General features: G+C 39.1%; 2 protein-coding genes across 2 annotated transcripts in view; one reads left to right on the forward strand and one right to left on the reverse strand.

The window, feature by feature from the left end:
- The window catches only part of ALG9 (ALG9 alpha-1,2-mannosyltransferase), a 74357-nt gene extending 61127 nt beyond the window's left edge, over positions 1–13230 (forward strand). Inside the window, exons 16-17 of the transcript XR_009727702.1 lie at positions 3625–3817; positions 11630–13230. The gene's annotated coding sequence lies outside the window, so the exon portion shown is untranslated. The remainder of the gene's footprint in view (positions 1–3624; positions 3818–11629) is intronic.
- The window catches only part of SIK2 (salt inducible kinase 2), a 45328-nt gene that overhangs the window by 12107 nt on the left and 8443 nt on the right, over positions 1–24778 (reverse strand). Inside the window, exons 2-8 of the mRNA XM_061368382.1 lie at positions 23008–23124; positions 20439–20502; positions 14594–14755; positions 6007–6131; positions 3737–3860; positions 1540–1760; positions 785–937 (exon numbers count right to left, since the gene is read on the reverse strand). Of these exons, the coding sequence (XP_061224366.1) occupies positions 785–937; positions 1540–1760; positions 3737–3860; positions 6007–6131; positions 14594–14755; positions 20439–20502; positions 23008–23124 (966 nt within the window). The remainder of the gene's footprint in view (positions 1–784; positions 938–1539; positions 1761–3736; positions 3861–6006; positions 6132–14593; positions 14756–20438; positions 20503–23007; positions 23125–24778) is intronic.

Consider the following 24778-nt stretch of genomic DNA (forward strand, 5'->3'; position numbering starts at 1 on the left):
TACAGTGAATTGGCATCTTAACCTGATAGGTTGTTTGTAATATTTTCTTTTGGATACCTCTTATTCTTTGTCACACTTCATTTCATGGGAATCAGTGTATCTAGAGAACAGCAGGGGAGAAAGTAATTGTATTTTCAACAGGTCCCTTTAGAGCGACTATGTTTATAACATGAAGTAGAGCTTGCATGCTTTTAGCCCCCATGCTAGCACAGCTCTCCATAAATTCAACAGCTTGTTTGTCAATCACACTGAAGATACTCCAAGTGTTGTACAGTCTCCAGAAATTGTATTTCTCTAACATTTTAACCCCTGACTTCCCAGCAACAGGCTTAAAATTCTCAGAAATGGAAGTGTTCCAATTAGAAGCACAAGCACAAGTACTGAACCTGGGAATTAAGGTTAAACCAAGTGGATACCCAAAAAGCTAAACCCAGAGTTTGCTTCTGGACTTAAAAATACAGTCAAGTTCCATTTCTCATTTAATTAGATATGTTCACCAGTTCTCTCAGACCTCCTTTCTGCTCCCTGCCCCACCCCAGGGTGGGAAGGAGGCAGCAGCAGCTGTAGGAGGCATGCCAAACAACTGATGATGATTTGTCATCAAACAGCTCTGAGAGGAGGTAAATCCAAGAAAGTCTTTACAAAATGATACTGTGAGTCTGCATACTATAGAAACCAGAAAACAGCCATGGATTCTAAGTGAATCTATGTAGAAACACCATTTTGAAAAAGAAGAATGTCTTGCACAGACTTAAACCCATCTCTGCTAGCAATGAGACCTTACCTTGGCTACTGTCTGCTCAGCAATTGTGCTTGGCCGACGCTGACGAGCATCAACTCTCTGTTCCACGGGAAAGCTACTCCGATGAGATTTGAGTCTTTCCACTAGCAAGTAATAAATAGCAGCGAAGTGGTTATAACTCTTGTTCTGCAGAGACTGAAAAAGAGAAGCACAAAAGTGTGAGTACAGCCAAATATGTATTATCATTTATATTCTATGAGACCAGGCAGAAGACAGAATTGCTGGGGGGGGTGTGTGATGAACAGAGGCTATTTAAGAGGCAGTGGGGTGAGCAAATCTTCTCAATTGAGAAAGTTTTTTCAAACCAGAGTGCCGTGTCAGACAAAGAAAAGCATCAACCTTCATTTAGTGGCAAGCCAGCATTAGATAACACAGGTAAAGCTGTCTGTGGTCCCACTGTGCAATGCTTGCATGATACAGAAGCCTCCTCACTGCTAGGGATTGTTTTTTAGGAATCTTTCTGGAGGGCCATCTCTCCTCTTTTTGATTTGCCTGCTGGCACAGACAGCAGTAGGACAGAAGGGCAGCAGCACAGCATGTTTAAAATGTTTGCCCTTACTAGAGTGTGACCAAGTAAAATATAGCTCCAGTTTTGGTGTTTTGTGTTTCCCCCCCCCCTTACCACCAACTGTTGAAATAAAGAATGTTGCAAGCAACTCAAGTACTAAATTCTAGTGATAAAAACAAACCAGGAAACCTTCCACCTAGGGACAAGTATCTGTTTGAGTCTACTTTACCTCAACAGTTTTCTGTTGGTCTATTCCAAGGCTGTGCATTAGCCTTAAGACCTGTTCATTATACTCTCCAATGGAAGGCTCATTCTCCTCTCCTGGTGGATAAAGAATAGGCCTCTGTGCAGGAACTTCTATAAGCATCCACTTATGCTCCTTAATCTGAGCAATAGTTAACCGTTTGGATGGGTCTAGGACCAACATTCTTCTAATCAGATGTTCACACTCTGTTAGGAAAAAAAGAAAATTACCAACCTGCTCCCATAACAGCATGACAAGAGGAAACTGCCTTACTTCTGCTTGACTTCTCTGCTAAACGTATTTCCTTAAAACAGTCTCTCAAAACAAGGTTAAAAGTCACATTAAGGAGGACAAAACCCCAACTTCTTTAAATGCATGATATGGCTAACAGTGCCATTCCTCCTACACAGCTCCCACATGACAGTAATGGTAATATTTTATGCCTCTTTGAAGCTGCTTGTGCTGTTCCAAGTACAGAGCTAGCATTAACCAATAAAGCTTCAAATAATCTCTGTGAAGTGTGGTGGGGACTACTTAGCATCCTTCTCCAGCAGTTTGACCTAGGTTGTCCAGGCTTATAAAACAAGGGATTGGCAAAACTTAGTGTCTAAACTTATTTAATTCCACCCTAGTGGTTACAAAAGCAAAGGTAAAAATAATGTCCCTGTGGCTGTGAATAGTAGCTGGTGGATCTGCAGGCTTATCTGTTTTCATTCTAAGACCAAAGTACAGTCAGTAGCTTTAGGTGCCAGAATAATTCTAAGCACACCAAACCATTGCTGCTTTTTGCTACCACATGCTGGGCAGCACTAAAACCATACATTTTTCTTCAGATCTCAGTTGGTTTTTGGAAGATGAGGGCATGACAGATGAACATGCAGTCTGTGATAGGAGGTCAATATAAGTTCCTTTAAAGGAGCTTATCAATCTGCCATGCATTTCTAGCTGACAGTGATACTGCTACAGTACAGTAGTTACAAGTCAGTCCATTGAGGTAGTTATAACAAATAGTTTAGAGAGATATTTCTGGCTATTTATTCCTGTTTCTCTCTCCTGTTTTCACACCCTTCCCCACTCCCTGCATCACCATGTGATCAGCAAGGGGAACAGCAAACAGCCTGTGAAACAGCTGATCTACACTGCAGTCACATCAGTGACCGCAACTCACACAAAGATACCTGGATCTAGCTTGCATACCCATGTCAGCAAAGTCACAGAAACAATACAGTTCAGCACTGGCCACAAACGTGCCTAGGATGCTGAAGGGTTGCCATGATTCCATAATGGCATTGCTAAAAGCAACCAAATGCACTATAGCTACGCAGCAGTGGCTGTTTTCCAAGGTGGTATGCAGGAGTGCATGCCACCAGAAGGAAAATAGGAAGACCATAATGTTTTATACTATAGAACCCTTAACAACAGGGCTGAAAAACATATATTTAATTCACATTGAAGAAAAGCACAGAAGTAGCATATCAAAAGAGGATCTGGTTCAGGGAGATTGTTTTGAAGTAATTTGGTTTAGAGACCCTTTAATACAGGGAAGCTGAAGGACACCATCAAAATAGTGAAAAATGCCCCCACTTGTTCTTATCTGAACAGGCATGAGGGAAAGTGAAACTCAATAGATGGGGCAACTAAGTGAGGAAGAGATATCGGTCACATATAAAGTGCTAGAGACATGACAGTGAGATCCTGGCACATGAACTGGTTGTGCGCTTTTTGCTTTTGTTTAGCAGACACTGTCAAAAACCAGGAAATGCCCAATACACAACTGAGGTTTTACAGCAGTACTGCTCTCAGCATATTGTCTTTCCACATTAAAATGTCTATGGCATTGTAGGACAAAAGCTAATTGCTACACACAAATCTGCCTTTTCCCCACATCCCTGTATTTCTGTTCACAGTAGGATGAGATTTCCTCCAGCTTCCATTTAAACTCACTCTCTGCCCATGGGTACAGCCACACTGCAATCTCCAAACCTTGAGCAGGGAAATATGCGTTGATTTGCCTACCAGCAGGCTAATTGCAAAGGCTCACCTAGACTTATCTGTGTTCCTTTTGAACAGGAACGGTCTCCCATACCATAATCTAGTGTGCAGATACACCACCTTTTGCTGTATTGCAACAGAGATTATTCTAGAATTTACTCAAGATTTACTGCACCAAGAGCTTTGTTACCTTCGGACATAAAGTAAGGGATCCTGAACCTTCCTTCAAGAACTCGTTGCCTCAGTATGGGGAGTGTTGGTCCATCAAAAGGTAACGCTCCACAGACCAAAACATAAAGAACTACACCCATGCTCTGTAAGAAAGAGAATATGGCTTTCATTTTCAAACTACAAGTTAAGTTTCTGAGGTTGGCTAGCCAAATCCTGTCACAGAAAAAAAGTATCTAACCGTAGTCTGCAGAAACAGGACGTTTATACAAAAAGGAGTTGGATTTCTGAAGGTTCCCTAAACATTAAGAACATTCAGCTAACCCAAAATGGCTGGTCTTGCAGTACCTTGTGCTGATAAGCAGGTAGGCTGAAGTGTAATGGGTTAGAGACTCTGGCTGCTAGCAGGAAGCTCCACGGAGGTGACTGAATGATACCTGAAAAGTGAGTCCCAACTTCAGGTGAGAATGAGAGATACTTTTTATTAACCTCAGCCTTACTCAAACAAAACCAAACCTCAGACAGGAGCTGCTTGAAATAAGAAACTGTAACCTTTTACATTTACCAGTTTGCAAAAGCCTGGGGAAGCCCCACAGGTAACTGAACAGTCAGCTTCAGGAGAACACAGTAATTCTGCACTGCTGTGTGCAGGGCTGAGCATGAGGGATTACTTAATATGAGCCAAAGGAGACAATCTGGGCAAGAGCTCTCCTCCAACTGCCAGACTAACTTTTGAAAGCATGCAAGTTAATTGGCACTGCAAGTGGAAATAGTCTTAAAGTATATGCCAGAAAAATGTACCACAGTAGATGAAATAAGCACACCAGACCCTCGTGCCAATCAGGTGGCATAAGATAGCCACAGCACTGGATTTCTCAAGGGGAAAGAAGCAGGTGGTCACTTAAAACTTTGGAAATACAGATAAGTTTTAAAGTGAAAAATTAATTTTAAAAAGTCATTTCTCTTCTTCCCTTAACCTGCCAAAAACTACATTGTGGATTGTTGCATTCTTCCTGCAAGCTTCGTACCTTCAGCAGGCTTATTCTGTGACTGGATGTTGTAAAGAGATAAAGAATCCTTAAGTCATCTCAGAAGTAAAGAAGACTATTATTTTTATGCTAAACACACGTGTGCTTCTCTTCATGGGCAGGCAGATTCTCTTAACAGTTTAGAACCTTATATATTTAAAGATCATCTACCAGAGTTCAGAGATTCACTTGTGATTCAAACAGTGTCTGTGCTACTTGAAAAAGCAAGTGTAGTTGAGGTCTGCTGTGTGCATATTTACCAGTTACTAAAGGTTCAGAAAGACTGTAGCATTTTTTAAATCCAGCTGCATATATGTGTGTGCATATGATTCATGCGCACACACCATCATATGTACCTAAAAGCATGGTTCTTATTTATACTGTTAATACAATTAGATTAATTTAAATCTGATTAGCAGCTGAAAGGTGACTTTCCATGTTTGTGTAACAGGCTCTGGTCAAAATGTCAGTGCCTGTGTTGTAATGCTGCATGCAATATTATCACTGCAAACCCGATGCCAGAGCAGGGACTGCCAAATTGAACTGTCTCTGGTTGCTTTAGGATATGAATCTATTATTGCAAGTACCAGGATACTAAAACCAACAACCTCCCCCCCCTCCAACTGAACAAAAAAATAGAAAAATCAATCCCAAACAAAACCAGATTAGGAATGAAAGCCAGTCTCTGAGAATGCACGAAAGGTGCACAGCACTTATTCATTTCAGTCCTTTTCCATTTCAGAAGAACGTGGGTTGTGCTCTCTGTCCTCTTCCATTAGAGCAGTAGATGTGGAGACACACTGATTCAAAACCATGCAGTTGCCTCAGTAGAAATGTTTGTGACACAAATATGCTTGTTTCCAGCTCAAAGAGCAAAGCAGTTGTTATCTCTCCTGTGTTTCAGTGGCTCAGAATCCTTTTAACCTCATGAAGAACTTACAAGCTTACAAATTCAATTCCCACTTAGCACAGAAGATACTAAATGCACTGAAAAAAGTGAAGTTCATGCATTCAGTCAGGAGACCTTTCAGAGGAGTTATAGCTTTTCGTCTAGTGGCCTAACATATACCTACAGTGTATATTTAATAGACACCTGGAAAGGTAACTTCATTTCCATTCTATGTTAAGAGGCATTTTTTGACACCCAAGAAAAAAAGCTGAAGTGGAACAACTTGTCTAAAGCTTAAGAAATATAAAAAATGATTCCTTTGTTCCAGTTTCCTAAAAGTTTATGTGAATCTGGTTAAAAAAAGAATAATGATACCCAGATATCCAGCTGGGGTCCCTCGTATTGCTGTCCTTCAAAGACTTCCGGGGCTGCATATGGTGGGCTTCCACACCATGTCGTCAGAGGCTCACCACTCTTATAGAAATTTCCAAACCCAAAATCTGTTGAGAAAGGGAAAGTCATTCCAAACTCTTGCTACATGACAAGGAATAATGACATGCATTAGGCCTTAAAGCCCATTTTCATTCAGGAAAGGCTCCATCACAACTCCTTTTACCCATACTCCCCCTGAAAATATTTAGTGGGATGCTAAATGTCCCATACTGCTATTTTCATGACAGCTGTGTTAATTAATAAAACACTCTGCAGAACTTCACAACCTGTAGGAGTTTTGAGGAAACTTCTACCAGTTTGCTGAATCCAAGTTTATAAACAGCTATCACTAAAACTCAACAAACTGACAATCATGCATACATATGAGCTTATTTACTTGCCAAGAGATATCTGAGATTCAGTACTGAATTGGAGATACCCACAGTTTTCGTTAGGTGCTCTCTAGCCTTGAATACACAACAAATTCTGACAACAAAAGCATCAACGTTGGAGATAGGCGAAAGGAACTCTGCCAAAAGCAACAAGCATGGGAAAACAAAGCCTTTTGCTAGGAAGGAAACTCTGCTACTGGAATTGTCTCAGCCCTTTCAAGATACAACTGAAATTTACCATCCCACAACTAAGCAGTCCTTTTAAACGTTTCTTTTTATGGCTTAATGTGGGACCAGACATGGGCCCCATAGGACTTCAGTGATAGTCACCATTTGCAATAATCCAATAGTTGAAAGCAAAATGACAGCTACTATTGCATACAGACATAAGGTCAGATAGTCTTTCTTTTAACTTCCCTTGTTGCTGCTCTCCCAGGTTGCCCTTTCCACCTCTCGCAGAACAATACAGCAAACAACATTAATGTTGAGGAAGCTGGCTTAATAACTGAACTGAAACCGGCTATTTTCAACATGCAGAGTTTCAGGTGGCTGTTACCCACTCCCTAGTGCCTGTATCCTCCAGTTCCTTGTACATCCTGTCATCATTCTTGCTCCCTTTGCTTGGTTCATACATCATTTTCTTCAGCATTCTTTACTCTTCCTGCAGGTATCCACTGCAGATACCTATTCTGAATATGCTCCTTACATGACAATCCTCAGTATTTATACACAAGGCTCTTATTCATCAGGCTTTGAATAAAAGCCTTTGGAGCAGTGTTCGGATTCACCTGTTCATACCATGAATCAAAACAATTGCTCCACTGAAGTCTGGTGTTTTCTCATGGAATTCGAAGAAACCAGCATTTCTCCCTGTTGCTCCCAGCACCACCCTTACTGCTTAGACCTCTATTCCACTTGCAGTGAAGGCCACCATATATATTCTCTGTGACAACAACTGCTGGTAATACTAAAGCAACGAAGGAGAAGTTAAGGAGAGAGTTTCTTCTTAAGATAATCATGATTTTACCCTTGTAGCTAACCAGGCTCCTGCAGAGTAGTACTGCAGGCTGGTGCAACTCGAGAAATCATGTGAAAGTCAACTGTTGATAAGCAGTAATCAGGCCGTTGATTTAGTGCTATCAAGCACTGAATACCTCAGAGGCACAATACAGTGTGACACTGATCTGGTAGATGTGGCACCCTCAACAAGTTAAATGTCCAACATAAGCCCAAGGTCTCTGTATCAGCTCAGAGTCAGAAAATCAGATACCTCATCTCAGAGCAATGAACTTTTGAGTTCATTCATGAAGAGGAACCCTATTTGCCTATGCGTAAGAAGGCTCCACTGCCAGAAAGGCTATCTGAAGGTCAGAAACATGACAACCATAACTGTGTCATTCCCTGCAAGCACACAGAATACCCAGCAGTTACATGAGCAGTTACGCAGTGGCATCCTGGCACGTCACCATACTCTGGAGGTGCAAACGGCCAAGGTCAGCTCAGATTTTAAGTCAACATAGAAAACATGTTCATGCCATCCTTTCATTTCTATCCTCCTTCAGCTGTAGTAACAGAGGGGGGAAACAACAAAATCCTCTACCAAAAAACCCCCCAATCACTGTATGTCACCTGCCTTTTTCCTATCACAGCTAGACTTGTTGCGAGGGGTTTTTTGTTGTCTTTGAGGTTTTTCTTCACACATAATTGGCTTGGCAACCCTGACAATACTTCAGGAGACATGAAGCAATTTCTTCTCTCAGAAGCATTTTGCCATCTGTGTAGGTATCATTAAATCTGATCTCTCCTTTCACTTAGCTTAAATTTGTCAGGTTTTCAACATCCTCTTAGTACTGCAGATAAATATCAATATCTCTGAACAGCAGCTCCTACTCAGGTGCCACCCTCATAAATCCTTGTCTCAGATTCACAAGCCCATGTACATATATTTGTAAGCACAGCTATAGAAAGCATGACCTGCTTGGAAATTCACAAGGTGTCAATTCCTAAGAAAGTGAAACTATCCAGACTAAAGTTCGTGATTTGGTGAGCATGAACACATGGAGACCATTTCACAAAGAAACGTGAACAAATCTGAACAGCAAAAGGCAGAACAGTCTTGAAGTATGACTGATGAATGTAAGAGAAAGTTCAGGTTTATGCTGCAAGTAGGATTTGGTTTTTTAGTGTTATCTTTACAGGCTTAATTTCATAACACATAGTAGTTTTATTTATGGTTACCAAAAGTAGTGCAAGAGCAAAGACATCTTGGAACTGAATGGTATCATCCCTGCAAGGCTGTTCCCTATCTGAGCAATAGAATTACAGACCTTATGTTGAGACAATGCTTGACTGGAACAGCAATTGGCTTGCATCTGATGGTCTTGTGGCATCACAGATAATCAAGTTTTATTAGGCAAATCCATGAATGAAAGGCCTATACATTGATACTAGAAGCAGCAGCCAAGGATGCACTCTGTATAAGCACTAATACAACAGTATCAGCTGCTGGGGTTTGGGGGTAGGGACAAGCATGAGGGGAATAGACTGCAGAAAATGGCCAGCCTGGTATACTCTTCCTGTCATTGTTATGTGGATCAGTACAGAACACCTCATGAGTCTGTGTGCCTTGTCTAGGATATATGTCTTATAAACTTGGAAAAAAATCCTTTATTCTGCCTTTAATCTGCAATTCTACAACATTAATTTCTTCCATTTTATATGGGTAAAGAACACCAGGATCTTTCAGTTATGAACTTCTGCTGAAAAAAATAGCATGCATTGATGATACAAAGCACAGGAAGAGCCAGGCAGCTCCTGATTCATATTGGACTTTTTCATGTAACATAGGACTTAAAAACAGTGTTTCACATTTCAGCAAGCTGCTCTTATCTTCAGAAAACAAATTATATTCTATTGTTGGAATAATTACCTGTGCTGGGAAATCATCATTATTTGTTAGGGTACATAAATTATTACAGTTACCTTTTATTGTTTCCATTACATTTTCTACAATTTAATCTTCAAAGCACATTAATTCGTAACACCCATGAAAACCATTTCAAAGAAAAAGTTCAGGATTTAGATAGGATACAGGATGCTTGGTCCATCGGGCTTCCTCAATCTTTAATTATCGTACTGTCAGTTTAGATGTCCCACTTTTTGGAGTGTTAGAATGGCCAGGGTTCAATTAAGCACAAAACAATCACCAGTATCCCATTCTGTCCCCCCTTTCACCTTGTTCCTACTTTGCAATTGGTGATCTACCGTAATCACTCTAGATCAAAGGTAATTGTTTTCAACCTAAGAACACTGTTAAGATTTCTCATTCCAGAGAAACGGATTTTAAGACCATCACTGATGTTTAAGGGAAAAATGTGCCAGCCCTCAAAAAACCAGAATTCTGACAGGCCCAAAATTGGACTCATTACCAGAAGACTGAGATTATATAATGCAGTGATCATCCTAACATTTGCCCGAATCTGCACGTTAAAAAAAAAACCATTTGCAGCATTGTGTTCAGTTCAATAAACTCCGTGTTTGTGCAATCTGCAAATATTGGCTCTCAACATTTGTGGTATTTTCTTTCTCAATCTCATTACCCCCTTTAGAATAATCTTGATTTTAGAAGGTATAATTTTTTGAACATACATCATTTAAATGGAATCTGCTTTCCCGTTAAAAATGGAAACAGACTGAGATTTCAGACCCGTTTGCAATTTGAGAAATGGAAGCTCCCTGCCAGAGCTACTATAACTTTTGCTGTACATCTAGCAATATGAGGTAGTCTCTAATTTGTAACTCTAAAAATCCTTCAGAAGGGATACTAGCTTCAGAGCTGTAATTAATCCATTCTTCTAAAATTACCAACAGAATTCAATCTGCCTGGCTTCATAAAGCCTTATGATCTTTTGTTATAATAGTAATGTGAGCAAAGGACATTATCGAGAGAGAGGTACTGATAAAGGAAAGGTACGAGTGTGTTAGAAACAAACCTGACCCACTTCATGAACTGAATGCTGATCAGCCAGTTCTGACGTCAATGCATATTTTACTGTCCACTAGCAAGACAAACCAGCACTACAACCTACTTCAAAATAACAGTCTCTCCTACCTGATCTGGTTCAAACACAGCAGCTTTACCATCAAGACGGCATGATTTCTGCAGACATCTATAAAGTCATATTAATCTGGCAGTTTTGTGGGGCTGGAAGCATAGAGAAGCTCACTATTCCATCCTCAATTCAAAGCTGGATTTAATTTTCATAAGTGCACAGAAGTTTAACTGTGCAGACAACGAGAGAGTTTTATTTGATGACAGCATAGAACAACAGTGACCGATAAGTGAAATCCAGTTCATATGATCCCTTCTAAAAACCCCACAAGGATACAGGAACAATCCAGCTACCTACAGGGAATAACTTTGAGAAGAACAAAGAAGGTTTACCTTGCTAGTGCTAAAAACAAATCCGATGTCAAACCTGATGGAGACTGCCTGGTATGGCATTCCTTACATACAACCTTCTCAATGGACACTTGATTAATACCTTCTTTTATGTTATACATGCTAAAATCTAAGTTTGAGGCTTTTGCTCCAAACTACCTAGTATCTTCTATAAATTAACAGTCTATCAATGCTCTCACCTCAGGATATTTATGCATCTTCTCTTTCTTGTCCTCTTACTAAGACTGAAAAGAAAGATCCTTTGAATTCTATCTATTCCTTATAAAACAGTATTAATACAAAACTATTGTATTTCAGTCCAGCCTCCTCTTGTTTAAGCATAAAAGGTGGTAGTCTCATCAGCTGACAGCTTTAGGAAGACTTCTTTTTAATTTTATTCTGTATTTGACTAAAAAAAATAATGTTTTAAACAGTAAAAGCTTCAAGAAAAACCTTAGAAGCATCAGAATGAATCAAGAGGTCCACTGGAAGTTAGGAAGAGCCTGGAACGGCCAGGAGTATCTGTGTGAACTTTATAGCTGCTTGGAGTTACCAGCAAGGGACAGCCCCATGCATAGTGCTGGGGCCCAATGCATACATTGACACTCCAGAGCTTTCTATCAAAATAATTCATCAGTTACTGTGTTGTTTTTCAATTGCTTCATTTATTCAAATTAGAGTGTAATTCTAGCTATCAGAGTTGTGATCCTGGCTCCCCTTTGTTCTCCCACAGATTGAGAAATGAACCATGAGGAATATGAACCACTGGAAGAGACTGTTCTCAGGGACCTACACAGCACCAGGTAACTCCAAAATCACAGATCAACCATTCTGTGGAATTCATCATCTGTCTCCTTTACATAGAAAAAGAAAACCAACAACCCAGCAGAAATCACTACAAAAGTTTCTAGCAGTCACAACTGTCCTCCAGCTACTTTATCACCAAAGCTGGGCATAGAAATTGCATCAACCTGAGAGAGCTTGACAAATGTACACGAAAGAATCAGACCATATAAATCATTGCCAGTTAATGTGATCATTTACATACAGACCACCTGTAATTAATTTTCTGTAATACAGAGGTAGAACACAAAAAAAAAACCAAGAGAAGGAAAGAGACTGTAGTAGCTGATGGAATCTAGTAACTAAGTTATTAATGGTTTTTGTCCCTGGAGAACCTGTGCATTGAAATTCCCTGCAATGGAACAGTCCATGTCTCTAACCTTTCTTTAGTTAATGAATCTCCTGAGATGCCTCTGAAGTAGCGTTTTTGTGAGCTTGTGTCATGCTTTCACTGCAGTGTTTAGGGAGGCAGGGAACCTGCATCCCTGCAGTGCTAAAGACATCCATGAAAGGAATACTTCTGAATAAGGCCCTGCTCCAGTGCAGTTGATACCTGAGGAGCTCTGAAATCTAGCCATGCTGAATGTGACAAGCTACGGTGCAGGACACCTATGTGGAGGAAGAGGAATTAGAAGGGATAGAATGTGGTGGTAAAACTGGTGTGAAGAGTGGCAGATCAGAAGGTGGGGAAAGAATACATAGATGAAAAGTAGCACAAAAGTTCCCTTATCTTTAGTTCAGTTACTCATAGTAAGGGGGTCCATGCAACTTGCAGCCCTTAGGCACGGTATGTACTGAAGCCATTGTTCTGGTAAATGCAGTTGTATGTCAGTCATAAATTGCAGGTGCTATGACTGTCAGTAGGTGCTAGAAATAAATGCAAGTTTATCAGAAATGAGAAAGTAAAAATACACTATGAATGGTAGTGCTGATGAACTGGCTATATTAAATCTCAACGAAGTACCTAAATGCCCTATTAGTTCTCCAAATTCTGAGACATCACCACCAATTCAATGTCTTTGTTATGAGTTATTATACTTGGGTCGCTTTGTTTTGAAGTCCAGACATCATCTCCATCCCAAACTGTTTCTTTAGCTTTCTTCAAATATCAGAATGCCGTAAATAAGAGCTTATACCAGAACTGCATTTTCCCACTACAACAGTTGCAAAACCCTTTTCCTCTGATGATAGCTTTTAGTATTTTTACAATTTAACATTAATACAAAAGCCTACAGCAGAGTATATAGAAAATTAAAAGATAACCATAAAGAGTCTAATATCAAATGAAATGAAAAAGAGGCTACTGCAAAGGCTCTGCTATTAATTTATATAAAACATTAAATAATAATTTTTACAGCTTTTATGAAGCTGTAAAATTCCCACTCTGAGATGCTAAAGAGCCATGAAATACAGAGAATGTGCCAAAGAGCAGATTAATAGGCTTCCCTCTCTAGCTTTAGAGACTCTGTTTTCCACACTCTTCTCCCCCCAGAATCCCTACCTTACATTCAGATTTGACAACAAACAGTAGCCTAACACTATGAAAATCATGATTCTGGTAATCACAAAGCTGTATTTTCCTTCTCCTCAGATTTAATTTATGTATTACTTAACCTTTCTGTAAACTATTCAACCATGGGAAAAAAATGCTAGAGGTGGAAATGTGGTGGTAAAGGAACAGGGATGAATGTGTTAAATGTACATACAAGACCAAAGGTCAATACAAAAGCAAGAAACATATACAGTACTTTTCATCTGAAAGGTGAGTGCTTATTGTAAAAGACTTTGTAGATTTCACGTTCTGGTAAGATGATTTGAAAGGATTTAAAGATTTTTCCTGAGGGTGAAGTTAATCCCCAGAATTAATTGCCTAGTCTTCCCAATGTTTGCTGTAGTATTGCAGAGAAAGGGGTGAATCTTTGTGACAGATGTTAAACACTTAAAGATTTTAAAGGAAAAGTTAACACCTGTTTAAGGACCCTGTCTACATAATCCATAGACAAAAAGAGTGAATCTTTTGGAGAGCTGCTGGCACATTTAATGCTTTTCCGCAATGTTATCCTCACAGAAAAAGCAGTAGAGATTGAGATACATTTTCAGTTCATCCTTTTCAGAGATACCAGAGAAGAAGTTCAAGGGTAAAATAACCCAGCAGTGATCTGCAACTCAGAAATCATAGAAGAGTTGGGGTTGGGACTTCTCAGCCTGACTGGCTATATAGTCACACTTCCTTCTCAGAACTAGCAAGCTTACTCCTACACAAACTAGTTTCTAACAGTAGTTAGCCTTCCTTTCCTGCTCCCATATTACTGATGACTGAAATTCAACAGTCCTCCAAATTGAGCTGTTATCTAGCTTTCACATTCCAAGTGTCGCTAGGCTAAAGTCAGTATGGAAAGATTCATGGAATTGTAATGAGTTGTCAACCACCAAAATGATTTCCATTGCTAGCAACATCTGCTGTGTCTAAATTTATAATTAAAATGAAATCATGCATGCAAAAAGAATAAAATCAATAAGCTTCCATTTTGAGTTTCGTATGTCAAAAGAAGTTATTTGATTAACTCTGTTTTAACCTGAACATCTGGCAGCATTATAGACATGTTATGACACCCACAATAAATGACTATCACTCTAAAAATTATTTCCTTTTTCCTGAAAGTATAATAGAGCTAATCTGGGAATTATTTTAGCTACATATACTGTGATACCCATAATGCAAAAATATTACATGTGTTACCACTTCAATTTTCTGTACCTTAAGCACAGCAGGATATCTTGGGCTATCCAGATATTACTGGCACGGCTTTCATAAAAATATGATGTTATTAAACATCATCTACATTCTACGTACCTGCTATTTTGATGTTCATGTTGTTGTCAAGCAAAAGATTTTCAGCCTTCAGGTCACGGTGAACAATCTTCCGGCCATGGCAATACTCCACCGCTGAGAGGATCTGCCAGAATTTGCGCCTGGCCTCAGACTCGCTTAGACGGCCATGGCTGGCGAGGTAATCTGTGACAATAAAGCAGGTTTAAAAGGTGAAGACAGTAAGCAACAACCCTGAAATTAAATCATTTCTCTTAAAGTAATTAGCACCAGGAAACTCAAAAACTATCTCAGCCAATCCCAGCTTCCAAGCCGTTATTCTCTCACCCTGCCCTCTAAAAGAGTAGAAAAAGGGATAACAAAAAGCTGCTGTGTAACAAAACTCTATTCTCAGTTCCTTCTTTTATAGTTACCCAACTATTCCGATAAATATTTTCATGTAACTAATGTTATATGAAATATATGTTATATATGGTACTCCTGCAGAACGGTGAATGCTTGGAATAACTGGCTTTACTGTCATGAGGTTCTTTAAGCTTTAGCTGCTGTCAGTTCATGTAAGCTTCACACCACGCTTCCCCCTCTGAAGCCTCAACAGAGGCTGTGTGGTAGCTAAAAGTATTTTTTCCTCTGGTAATATATCAAGTATCTATAAGGTATTTATCCTGACCTCTCTCTTGTCTTCACTGCATCACAAGCAGAGAGAACATTTTGTTTTCATATTCAGTTATGTTGTAAAAACTAATGTTAGCCCTGAAACAAGTGATAGCTCTGAAAATGAAGACTTCATTTATCCTCAGGAACAAAAACAAGCAAAACAGCAGCTGTGAGAGTGTTGACAGAGCGAGCTTCTATAGCCAATTATATTCTTTCTCTTATAAGGCATGAAATCAAAGAATGAACTGTTAGGATGGTTTCAGAATTGTCTTCAACATCCTGCAAGGAATATAGTTAATGGCCAAGATGCAACAATATAGATGCTGTACCCAGTAACCACAGGCAAGGGCTGAGCATATATACACCTAGCACTCTCCAACCACTTGCTGCATCACAACTAGTGCTAAAGTTAAACAAAAAGCAGTGAGCGAAAACTGAACTGCTAGAGCTGCTGCCAGCCCTGCCTAATTATCAATAAAAGACAAAGTCCCATGAACAGGAATCATCATTTACAGACCAGCTGACACAAACATTTCTGTCTGACTTCAGTTAACAGGTTAAAACAGCTGCTTCCGCAAGGTGAAAAGGGAATATGATGTTATGGAGGTTTTGAGCCTACTTCTGTTTGTTTATAAGGATCCTTGAACATTTCATAAGTAAAATGATTAATTCTATCTTCTATACTATTATATTATCTCAGTGACCCTGGATTTGTTAGGGTACAGGGGTTCTGTTAATAAAATATCATTTATGGGCTTTATAGATGCTTTGCAATATTTTCATTTAAGCTTTTCTGCTTTCTTTACAATAAGCACAGAAGGACTGAGCTTTAAACTGTACTTTAAATACACTCTAAATCTGATAATATGCTTCCAGTAAAATTTTGCTGATTGTGTACTTCCACCTCATTGTTACTACAGATAAAGACAAAAAAATACATTGTTCAGGAGGAAGGGGCACAGATACACCAGCACACCCCGAGGATTTTTGTAGTTATTCAGGAAAGAAGGTATTTTTTATTGTAACATATAAAACCAACCACTTTACTGACCTTGCATTATTATACATCCTGAGTTCTCTGCAGCCACTTGGGTCAGTAGACTACGTTACCATTACGTGCTCCAGTGTCATATTGATTGTCAAAGTGAATTCTGAATTAGTTTTTCACTCATGCAGTTTAAATAAGTAAATGCAATCATTAACATACCATCTTCCTAGCATGTTCAGTAAAACAGGCTTATTTCAAAGATATTTTATGGAAGGGTCATTTAGGAAAAAGTTCTGTACTCCATTAGCAAGGAAACAACTTTGTTTTACTTGTGGCAGGATTGAAAGGATTTCATGCACTGCTGCTACTGCCATGCAAGCACAAAGGTGGCTGCTCCCGAACAATATGAAGTGGCAGACTAGGGACCTCAGTTGCAGTACACTCATTTCAGCCCTCTTAAGTGAAGCACATTAGACCTGATCTCTGGATCCTGCATATCTGAAAACTCTCCTCAGAGCTTCTAACACACCTAAGTCTTAATACACTTCAGATGATTTAACTTGGCAAAGCATAAGAATAAACAAAAGCGTGGCAGTAAGGGGAGATCATAATATTTGCAAGCTAAATATCATTCAGTCACAGAGTGACTGATAGATCATATGATATCAAGGTGAAGTCAGATGTCAAAGGCACAAACTAAATTACAGTGAATGCAAGCCAGCTCTTTAAGCTGTTAATCTGTAATTTGTTAGCAATGCAGCAAACAAGTTAATGAAACCAAACTCGTCATTTGCTTTTATGGATCCAGTCTGTCAGGACTTATTTAAAGATTCCAAACCACTTTGGCCTTAAGTATTGCACCAAATCTAGTAGTCTTCATAGAATAGGTCATTTAGTCTGAAATACACCTCTTTCTCTCCTGGAGAACTAGAGCATACCACAATCTATCTAAATACGTGACGCTACATGCAAAGATACTGTTTGCACATGAACTAGTTTACAAATAGGAAAGGCTGGGATACAGGCATCATGGCAGGCTCTGGGTGACAGAAACCACTTTAAGCCAGCTGAAGTTTGCTAGAGACATTCTGCCACACAGCTGGAATCTGGACACTGTTTGAATATGCGTATATATACCTGTGAAGCTAAGAACCACGATTCTTTAGTTTTTACTGCAGGTACCTAGAGCAAAGACACCATCATACCTTGCAAAGACTTAAAGGTAGCAAAGCTACCTATGCTTTCATAAAGATACCTTTTGACAAATCTTAAGCCCATGTCATACCCTCTGGCTGTGTGTTTCTACGGTAGGTTTTTCTGCCATTTTTCTATAATTAAATAGAAATCAGACACTATCTTAGATTCAGCTGGATCCACAGCAGAAAGCAGCAGGACTTTTGTGACAAGGCAGCTTCCTGTCCAGCCTCCTCAGTAGTCCAAAGTACATTCATTTCCTGGACAGTCAAAAGCTTAAGATGTATTTACTTCAGAACACATGACTGAGACATTGTCTGGCAAACCCAGTGGTCAACGCTAAGTATGGTTCTTCATTTAGGTAGACAGTGGTACGCATCTTAAGTTTGGTATGTTAAGGCTTTTTAAGGAGTACATACCAAAACAAGCACAATGAAAGATAATGAAGATGACTGTTGTGGTTTAAGCACAACCCAGGACAATGATTAAGGGATTGGAGAGATTGCCATACAAGGGGAGGCTAAAAGAGCTGTAGGTGTTCAGGCTGGGGAAGACAAGGTGTAGAAGGGAATCTTATTGCGTGCATAAATACTTGACAGGAGGAAGACAACTGAGCTACTTTTCTCAGCAAAGGTATCCAACTGAAACAGGAAATTTAATTTAAACCCATGAAAAAGTCTGTTTCTGTGCAGGTGGTCAAATGCTGGAACAGGTTGGCTAGAGATGGTAGCCTCCATCCACAGTCCTGAGCAACCTGCTCTGGTTTGACTTGCTCTGAGCTGCAGGACTGGATTAGACATTCCCTACAAATCCCTTTTGACCTCAACTCTCCTGAGATCTGTGTTCAGTGTTAGGCACTCAAGACATCACTCATCTGGTTCAAGCTTAGTAAGGAACAAATAATCCCTTATTAGGGGACACACTGTGTTTCTAGTCTTAGGGATGCCTATTAACAGAAGCAGTAGTAATTGGTTAGAATTTCAGCTAGGGAAATCTATATCTAACATCAGAAAGAGTCTTTATAATTAAAAGAACTCAGATCCTAAATAGCTTTGTCTAGGAAGGTTACTGTATCTCTCTCTAGGGAGATTTCCAAGAATGATGCAGCTGATGCTGTGACAAAGCTGGGACACGGCAGATAGCAGCTCAAGCCCATTCTAGTCCAGCTTTCTGCATCTCTGCTCAAAGCATTTATGAAATTATCCAGGACAAACTACTAGGTATAACTAGGCTCTTACAGGTATAGACATAATTAAATACTAATACTTTAAGAAATCAAAGAAATGTTTGAATATCTCTTTCATGTGGAAGCATTTCTGGGTATACTTCAAGTTTATTCTTCACTTTCTTTCCCCTCTGCAACCTGGATTCTGGTAATACATACAGTCACCGATGAGAATTAGCTATTCAGAACAGGTTCACTGTGGTTAGTTTAGCTAACAGATAATCTGTTTCTCAGCTGGTTTAGAGATTTCAGGTGAGGAATGCTGAAGAAAGTAAAGACAGTGGCTGTAAGCTTTTAAAAACAGAGCAGAAACAGCTAGTTAAAAAATTTCATAGATCTGTAGAGCATTAAGCACAACTGAAACCTTTTTAATTCGAGGGTTTTATTAAGTCTGAAGACCTTTTCAAAAAACAAATCTAAACTGTAACAGCATTTGAAGCCTCTAGGCTAAACACACTATTGACTGCAATGACTTTAACTGGCAAAAGGCAAATTCAGATTTGCTGTTGAATATAGAAAATTTCACTGAAGCTATGAAGACTGTTAGTACAGGGGTTAAAAATAATCCTGTCCATGACATTTGGGTACAGGACTCCAGAAGAGCATCCCGCTACTTGTGTGGTTTGAAAACTAATGGCATAAAAGGGAGACTTTATTCCACACATTGTTAGACTTGATATGGCAAATTCAGTACACCGCAAGCACAATCAGGACAGGAAGGATGAAGAGCTCATACAGTTTGAGTGGTCATCTTTCTACTTTAAGATACTACCCTACTTTTCCCTAATTTTTACAGTTACATTAAAGTTGCTGTGGACATGGCATCCTGCTTATGACACAAACAGTCCAATGATAAGGACTTAAAAGGGGGAAAAACCCCACCAAAACCAAATACTGAGACAAGAAGGAACTTTGAACATTTGAGTTCTCTTTCGATGAAATCCATTCCCCCACCCCCCAGTGTAAAAAATAAAGATCAGCCAGACTCCACCTCTTCTGTGCTCCAATTACCAGGGCCCTTTACATGCTGAACTCTGCTCTATTGCCCTCTAAGTTCATTTGGCCTAACGGTTTCAGAGAAACTTTCTCAGCAGCTCCAGTTTTCTTACTGGAACTCAAATGCATGTGACAAGTCTTAAGTACCTGGATATCAAGCATAAAAAAAAGAAATACTAAAAAAAACCACCAACAAACCAACTAAAGAAAACTAAAAAGAAATACTGAATTTCACACGAATTTAACACTGAAGTTCTGCTTGAGTGATAAGTTTCAGAAAAAGAACAAGAATATGAATTTGACCATGCAAGTCCATACAGACAACCTAAAATGTTTATTATACATGTTAACCTGACTTCCTCTCCTGCCCATCACATTCGTCCTGAAAACATTAAAACATCACATCTGATAAATTCTTACATAACTGCACAAGAAACAGATTCTCCTGTTAAAGTGAATATTGTTGTGTAGTGTTCATTATCAGGCTAAACGTTTCATTAATAGTTTTTCATCTAACTCAATGCTGAAAACCTGGCAATTCTATCAGCTGAGAGTTTACCCTGCACTGTTCTATTTAACAAGCCTTTGTCTTCTGCTAAAGGAACACCAGTTAACAATTAACTAGTGTACATTGTAGCAGTTTTTCCTGAAGTTATTAGTCCTGCAATAAGAAACACTGACTTTATTCTTGACAAATAAAGGAAAGTGACATACTACAATAAGAGGGACCCTCGGGCAAGACAAATGTAACTGACAAACTTCAGAAGTTAACATTATAACGTTAAACACAAAAATACTCTCTTGCTTACCGAAAATTTCTCCATTTTTGGCAAATTCTGTCACAAGGTACAACATGCTTTTGGTCTCCATCACCTGTTGACAGAGAAATCACATGAGAGGATTTGTGGGAAGAGCAAAAAGCAAGCAAGCACCCAAATGGGTACATATTTTCATTGTTTTCTTCTGGTAAAGGATATGAAAGTCTTTGCCTTGTACATACAGTTATCATAATCTTTCACTTTGATGTTTCAAGTTAACTCAACAATTTCAAGGGGATCATCTGCATGCTAAGAACAAGGATAAGCTTTATATACCTCATAAAGCCAGCATACAGGGGAGGTGGATAGTAACAAAATCATATCCTCAGCAGCTAGTTTAAAGCCTTTTCTGTATGGAACTGGCCAACTTAGTGTTCATGGCCTTGAAGAGAAAGATATTGCCCAACAATTCAAAATTCCATACTTCGTGATAACAGCTCTGGAAAGCCAGCCAAGTCAGTTACCTTGCAGCTTTCTTTCTAATGATCTACTCCACAGTTGCTTAAGCAGCTAGTCAGGAATGCATTGCACAAAGAGAATCATCAAGATACACACCCAAAGTGAAAAAAATCCTCTACTTCCAAACAGCAAGTTCTTTGGAATTCCCTTCAGTATATTACTACAATTTCAACACCCAACACACTCTCACAGTGTCATTCACAGTGAAATTGTTCAATCTGAACTGCCTGCGGACAAGAGCTTGAATTTGATTTTTGCGTTTGATTTATGCATAAGCTTTAAAATACTGGAACATGGCTCAAAAAATTCTTCTTTTTAGAGGAATGCTAAAAAAACCCAAAACCACCCCAAAATCCTGAAAGATACATAGTAGTAGAAGCAGAATTAGCAAATCACTGAAAAGCCAGCTGACAGAACAAGATGGCAGTTCTGCAGTCCCTCCTGCACCCTTGTTTAATTCGACAACAGCTGAGCATGCAGTGACTGAAGTGTCTGTATCAAGAAGGCAAAACATTTTGGAAAGACTGTTTTAAACTAACATCTGGAGACAGGAAGCTGCAACATTATGTATCGATTATACATATATATATTTATGGAATCATTCTTAATTGAGCCACCATCAGTAGCTTCGTTACCTGACTTTGACAATCCTCAGTAAGTCCTTGACATGAGACAATTCAGAAGCTTGTAGTGCGGACACAGTACAGCAATAGGTGCTTTATACAAGCAAACTACTACGACAATTAGATTGAAGGGTTTTGTAAAAATATACTCACCTATCTACCAAATGCATTTCTAACAAGCCAATCCCTTAGTAAAAGGGATAGTAAAGGGGTAAGCATTACATATAATTACCCTCTCTAGACTCTACCACTTCTGTGATTTATCATTCTTTCAGAAGGAACTGTGGCAGGCACTACTGAAGCTAGTTACAGATTTAACTCCCCAAGGTCCACCTCTACTCAATAAATTGATATTCTTAAGAGGAAGCAACAGTCTCTTTCCCCAAAGATGGAAGCTAAACAAGTCTAAACCAGGATTTTCACCTTTATTCAATAGAATTCCAATGCTATAGGTCCAGGTAAATCCTTCTGCTCACATTGTCTTTATAGACATCAGCCCTAATAGCAATGGTTAACTGAAACACAAATGCCAGCAGCCTCAAACATTCTGCCATATGCTAACAGGAACAGAAAATGAAACAATATAAAACTAACCTATATTTTACTATACAAACTATGCACACTAAAAAAAGTCACAAAGCATTCAAAAGTTTTCATTGTCTGCTTTATCACAAGTGAAGGTTTCTCTTATGTAAATACACATTGTTATATTGTAATTATCAATCCTTTATGTAATAAAGGGATGCATTCAATTCTACCACATACATAATTCACTTCAGGATAAAGTATCAAATTATCCATGTCCACAACAGAAGTGAAATGCAAGATTCCACAAAAATAAATCCCAAATTGAACTAGTTATCTGCCTCCTAGTAAACACTCTTCAAGATAAAGTGTTTGGGAAGCTGTTGCTTAGTGCTTGCATTTACATCACAAGTACGTCTGCAGAATCTCGATTTACGTGTACTCATGTCTTATCTTTGGATGAGGGAAAAAAAAAGCTGAAAGTACTCCTCAATCTGCATTCTGAGCCAAGACATGGCTAGAGGAAACCACTGTATTCATACAGATCCTCTGAGCTAGTACTCAATGTAGACACAGTATGCTGAATATCCCTATCCTGCTCTAGTTTACATAGTACCTTATCTACTAACTGACAGCAAAGTTTCATCACCAGGTATTTCCAACTTGGCCCTTTCACTAACATAAAATTAACAGCCTTCTGTGTATTTTAAGCAGATTGCAGGTACACTGGAGTATCTAACATGGCCAGCCTAATTGGTACCACAGAATGAAAAAGACCAAAACTGAGGTACTTTCAAAGAATTTAAATGCTAACCCAATGCAAATCAATTCCAGAAAAGCTAGAGTTTGTCATGGGCTGGTGATCTGCCAGAAGTCATTGGTCTAGAGCAAGCTTTTCATATAGGAGCAAATGAGAGAGGGGAGTAGGAAAAAAGAGACACCACTAACCATACCTGGTAAAGCTTTATTATGTGTGGGTGATCAAGCATTTTCATAATCTGCACTTCTCGGTAGATCTTCTCCAGATTCACAGCATCCAGCTGAGATTTGTCAATGATTTTTATTGCCACCTGCAGACAAATAGCAAAAGTCAGATTAAAACTCCCCAGTGTATTCCTCATTAGTTTGCCCTCATTACAAAGGGAATAATGCAACCCCAGATAACTGGGAGGTTTCTTCTAGCTCAGAAATACACATCCCACACTTAGAACTACAGCAGCACCACATTAAACATGTCAGTAGTCCCATTAAGTGGCTTCAGGACTATCGCCTACATCAGCATATCAGAAAGAGGGTTTTACATGAAATGGAAGACACAGGACCAGTGCCCCTGTGAGCCCAGGTAGAGTGCTCTTATCAGTAGCAGTTGGGAACAATTGAGGACCCTTCATGAAGCAGACAAAAATCATCTTAAAAAGCTTAATGGTATCCATTTCTGGAGTCAAGGTAGCCAACTTGAATCCCCCAAAAGCTAAATGATATTTAAAATATCCTGTTGGCTCAACACGAAGTATGGTAGATCTACGTAGTTTCAACATTTTAACTAATTAATACGCTACTACAGAAGGACATCTGCAGCTCATCTGTTCAGGGAAAAAACACTGTACAGATGTTTGTCAGTCAAACCTTGCAAACAGATCCCAATTAGTTTAGAAAACACGTCTTGATCCTACTGACCTTGTTTTTAGCCAATACCTGCAAAATGAATTACAAGTAATTACACATGCTTTGGAGACTAAAAATTTCAATGTGCAAAATATAGCTGCATAAAAACCATGCAAAGGATAACAACACTAAGGAGTATTCAATATATAAATGGTGTTTATTCATCCTGAATATCACATTATTAATGCTGAAGCAGGAGCAAACAATATATAAGTCACACAAATGCTTCCAATTATAACTGCATTTCACAAACTATTGAACTATGGGAGACAGCTGCTATGCAGGAGACAAAAATCCACAGGAGGTGAATCTCATTATCTGCAGTAAGGCTGACTATGGACCCACCTGAATTCAGAATTAACTATTTATTGACTTCATTTCAGTACCTTTTTGCTTGATAACCCTTTCAAAAGTCGCTGTCTTCCCTAACCACCAGAAAAATAAGACAATGCTAAGTGAATAAACTAGTATAGCCTTGTAATCAGTGAAAAGTCATTCTGATTTCTAAGGTGCAGGATGCACTCTTACAGAGCTGAAGCAGAGCAGGGCTATTTTCCAAAGCAAGCAAACAGTTTTTTGAAACTTTTGAAAAAAAAGATAGATTATTGCTTGTGGGTTTTTTTAACCAATGTCCCATTAATGCGGAACTCACTAAGGCTGGATTTATCAAAGGCCAGTACACACTGGTAAGAATAATGATATTACACCCATTAGGCAGAAAACAAGAAAAAAAAGACTTGCATCCTGTAACATTTTCACCCTTAACCACGAGTTAACTCCATAGCCTTAATCCTTCAAAATGTAACAGTGGATACTTTGGAATAAGTGGTACCTAAAATGGCATTCAGCCACTCCACACAACCTTCCTGTCCTCCCCAGCTCTCTGCACCATTCAATATCCTAGATAACATAAAGCAATTCAGGGGATCCTGATACCTGATCTTTTCAGAAGATGCTTTCCCCTGTTGTCTTTCACTTTTATTTACAGCTCTCTTCATAATGAATCTGCTCTGCCCTCTTTCAAATTACACTGCACTGAGAAGTGTTTGGGAACAGTGA

Source organism: Neopsephotus bourkii, unplaced genomic scaffold, assembly GCF_033783945.1.
Source record: "Neopsephotus bourkii isolate Nb327-2 ecotype Australia unplaced genomic scaffold, CSIRO-AGI_Nbou_v1 NB_1433, whole genome shotgun sequence".
Lineage (NCBI taxonomy): Eukaryota > Metazoa > Chordata > Aves > Psittaciformes > Psittacidae > Neopsephotus > Neopsephotus bourkii.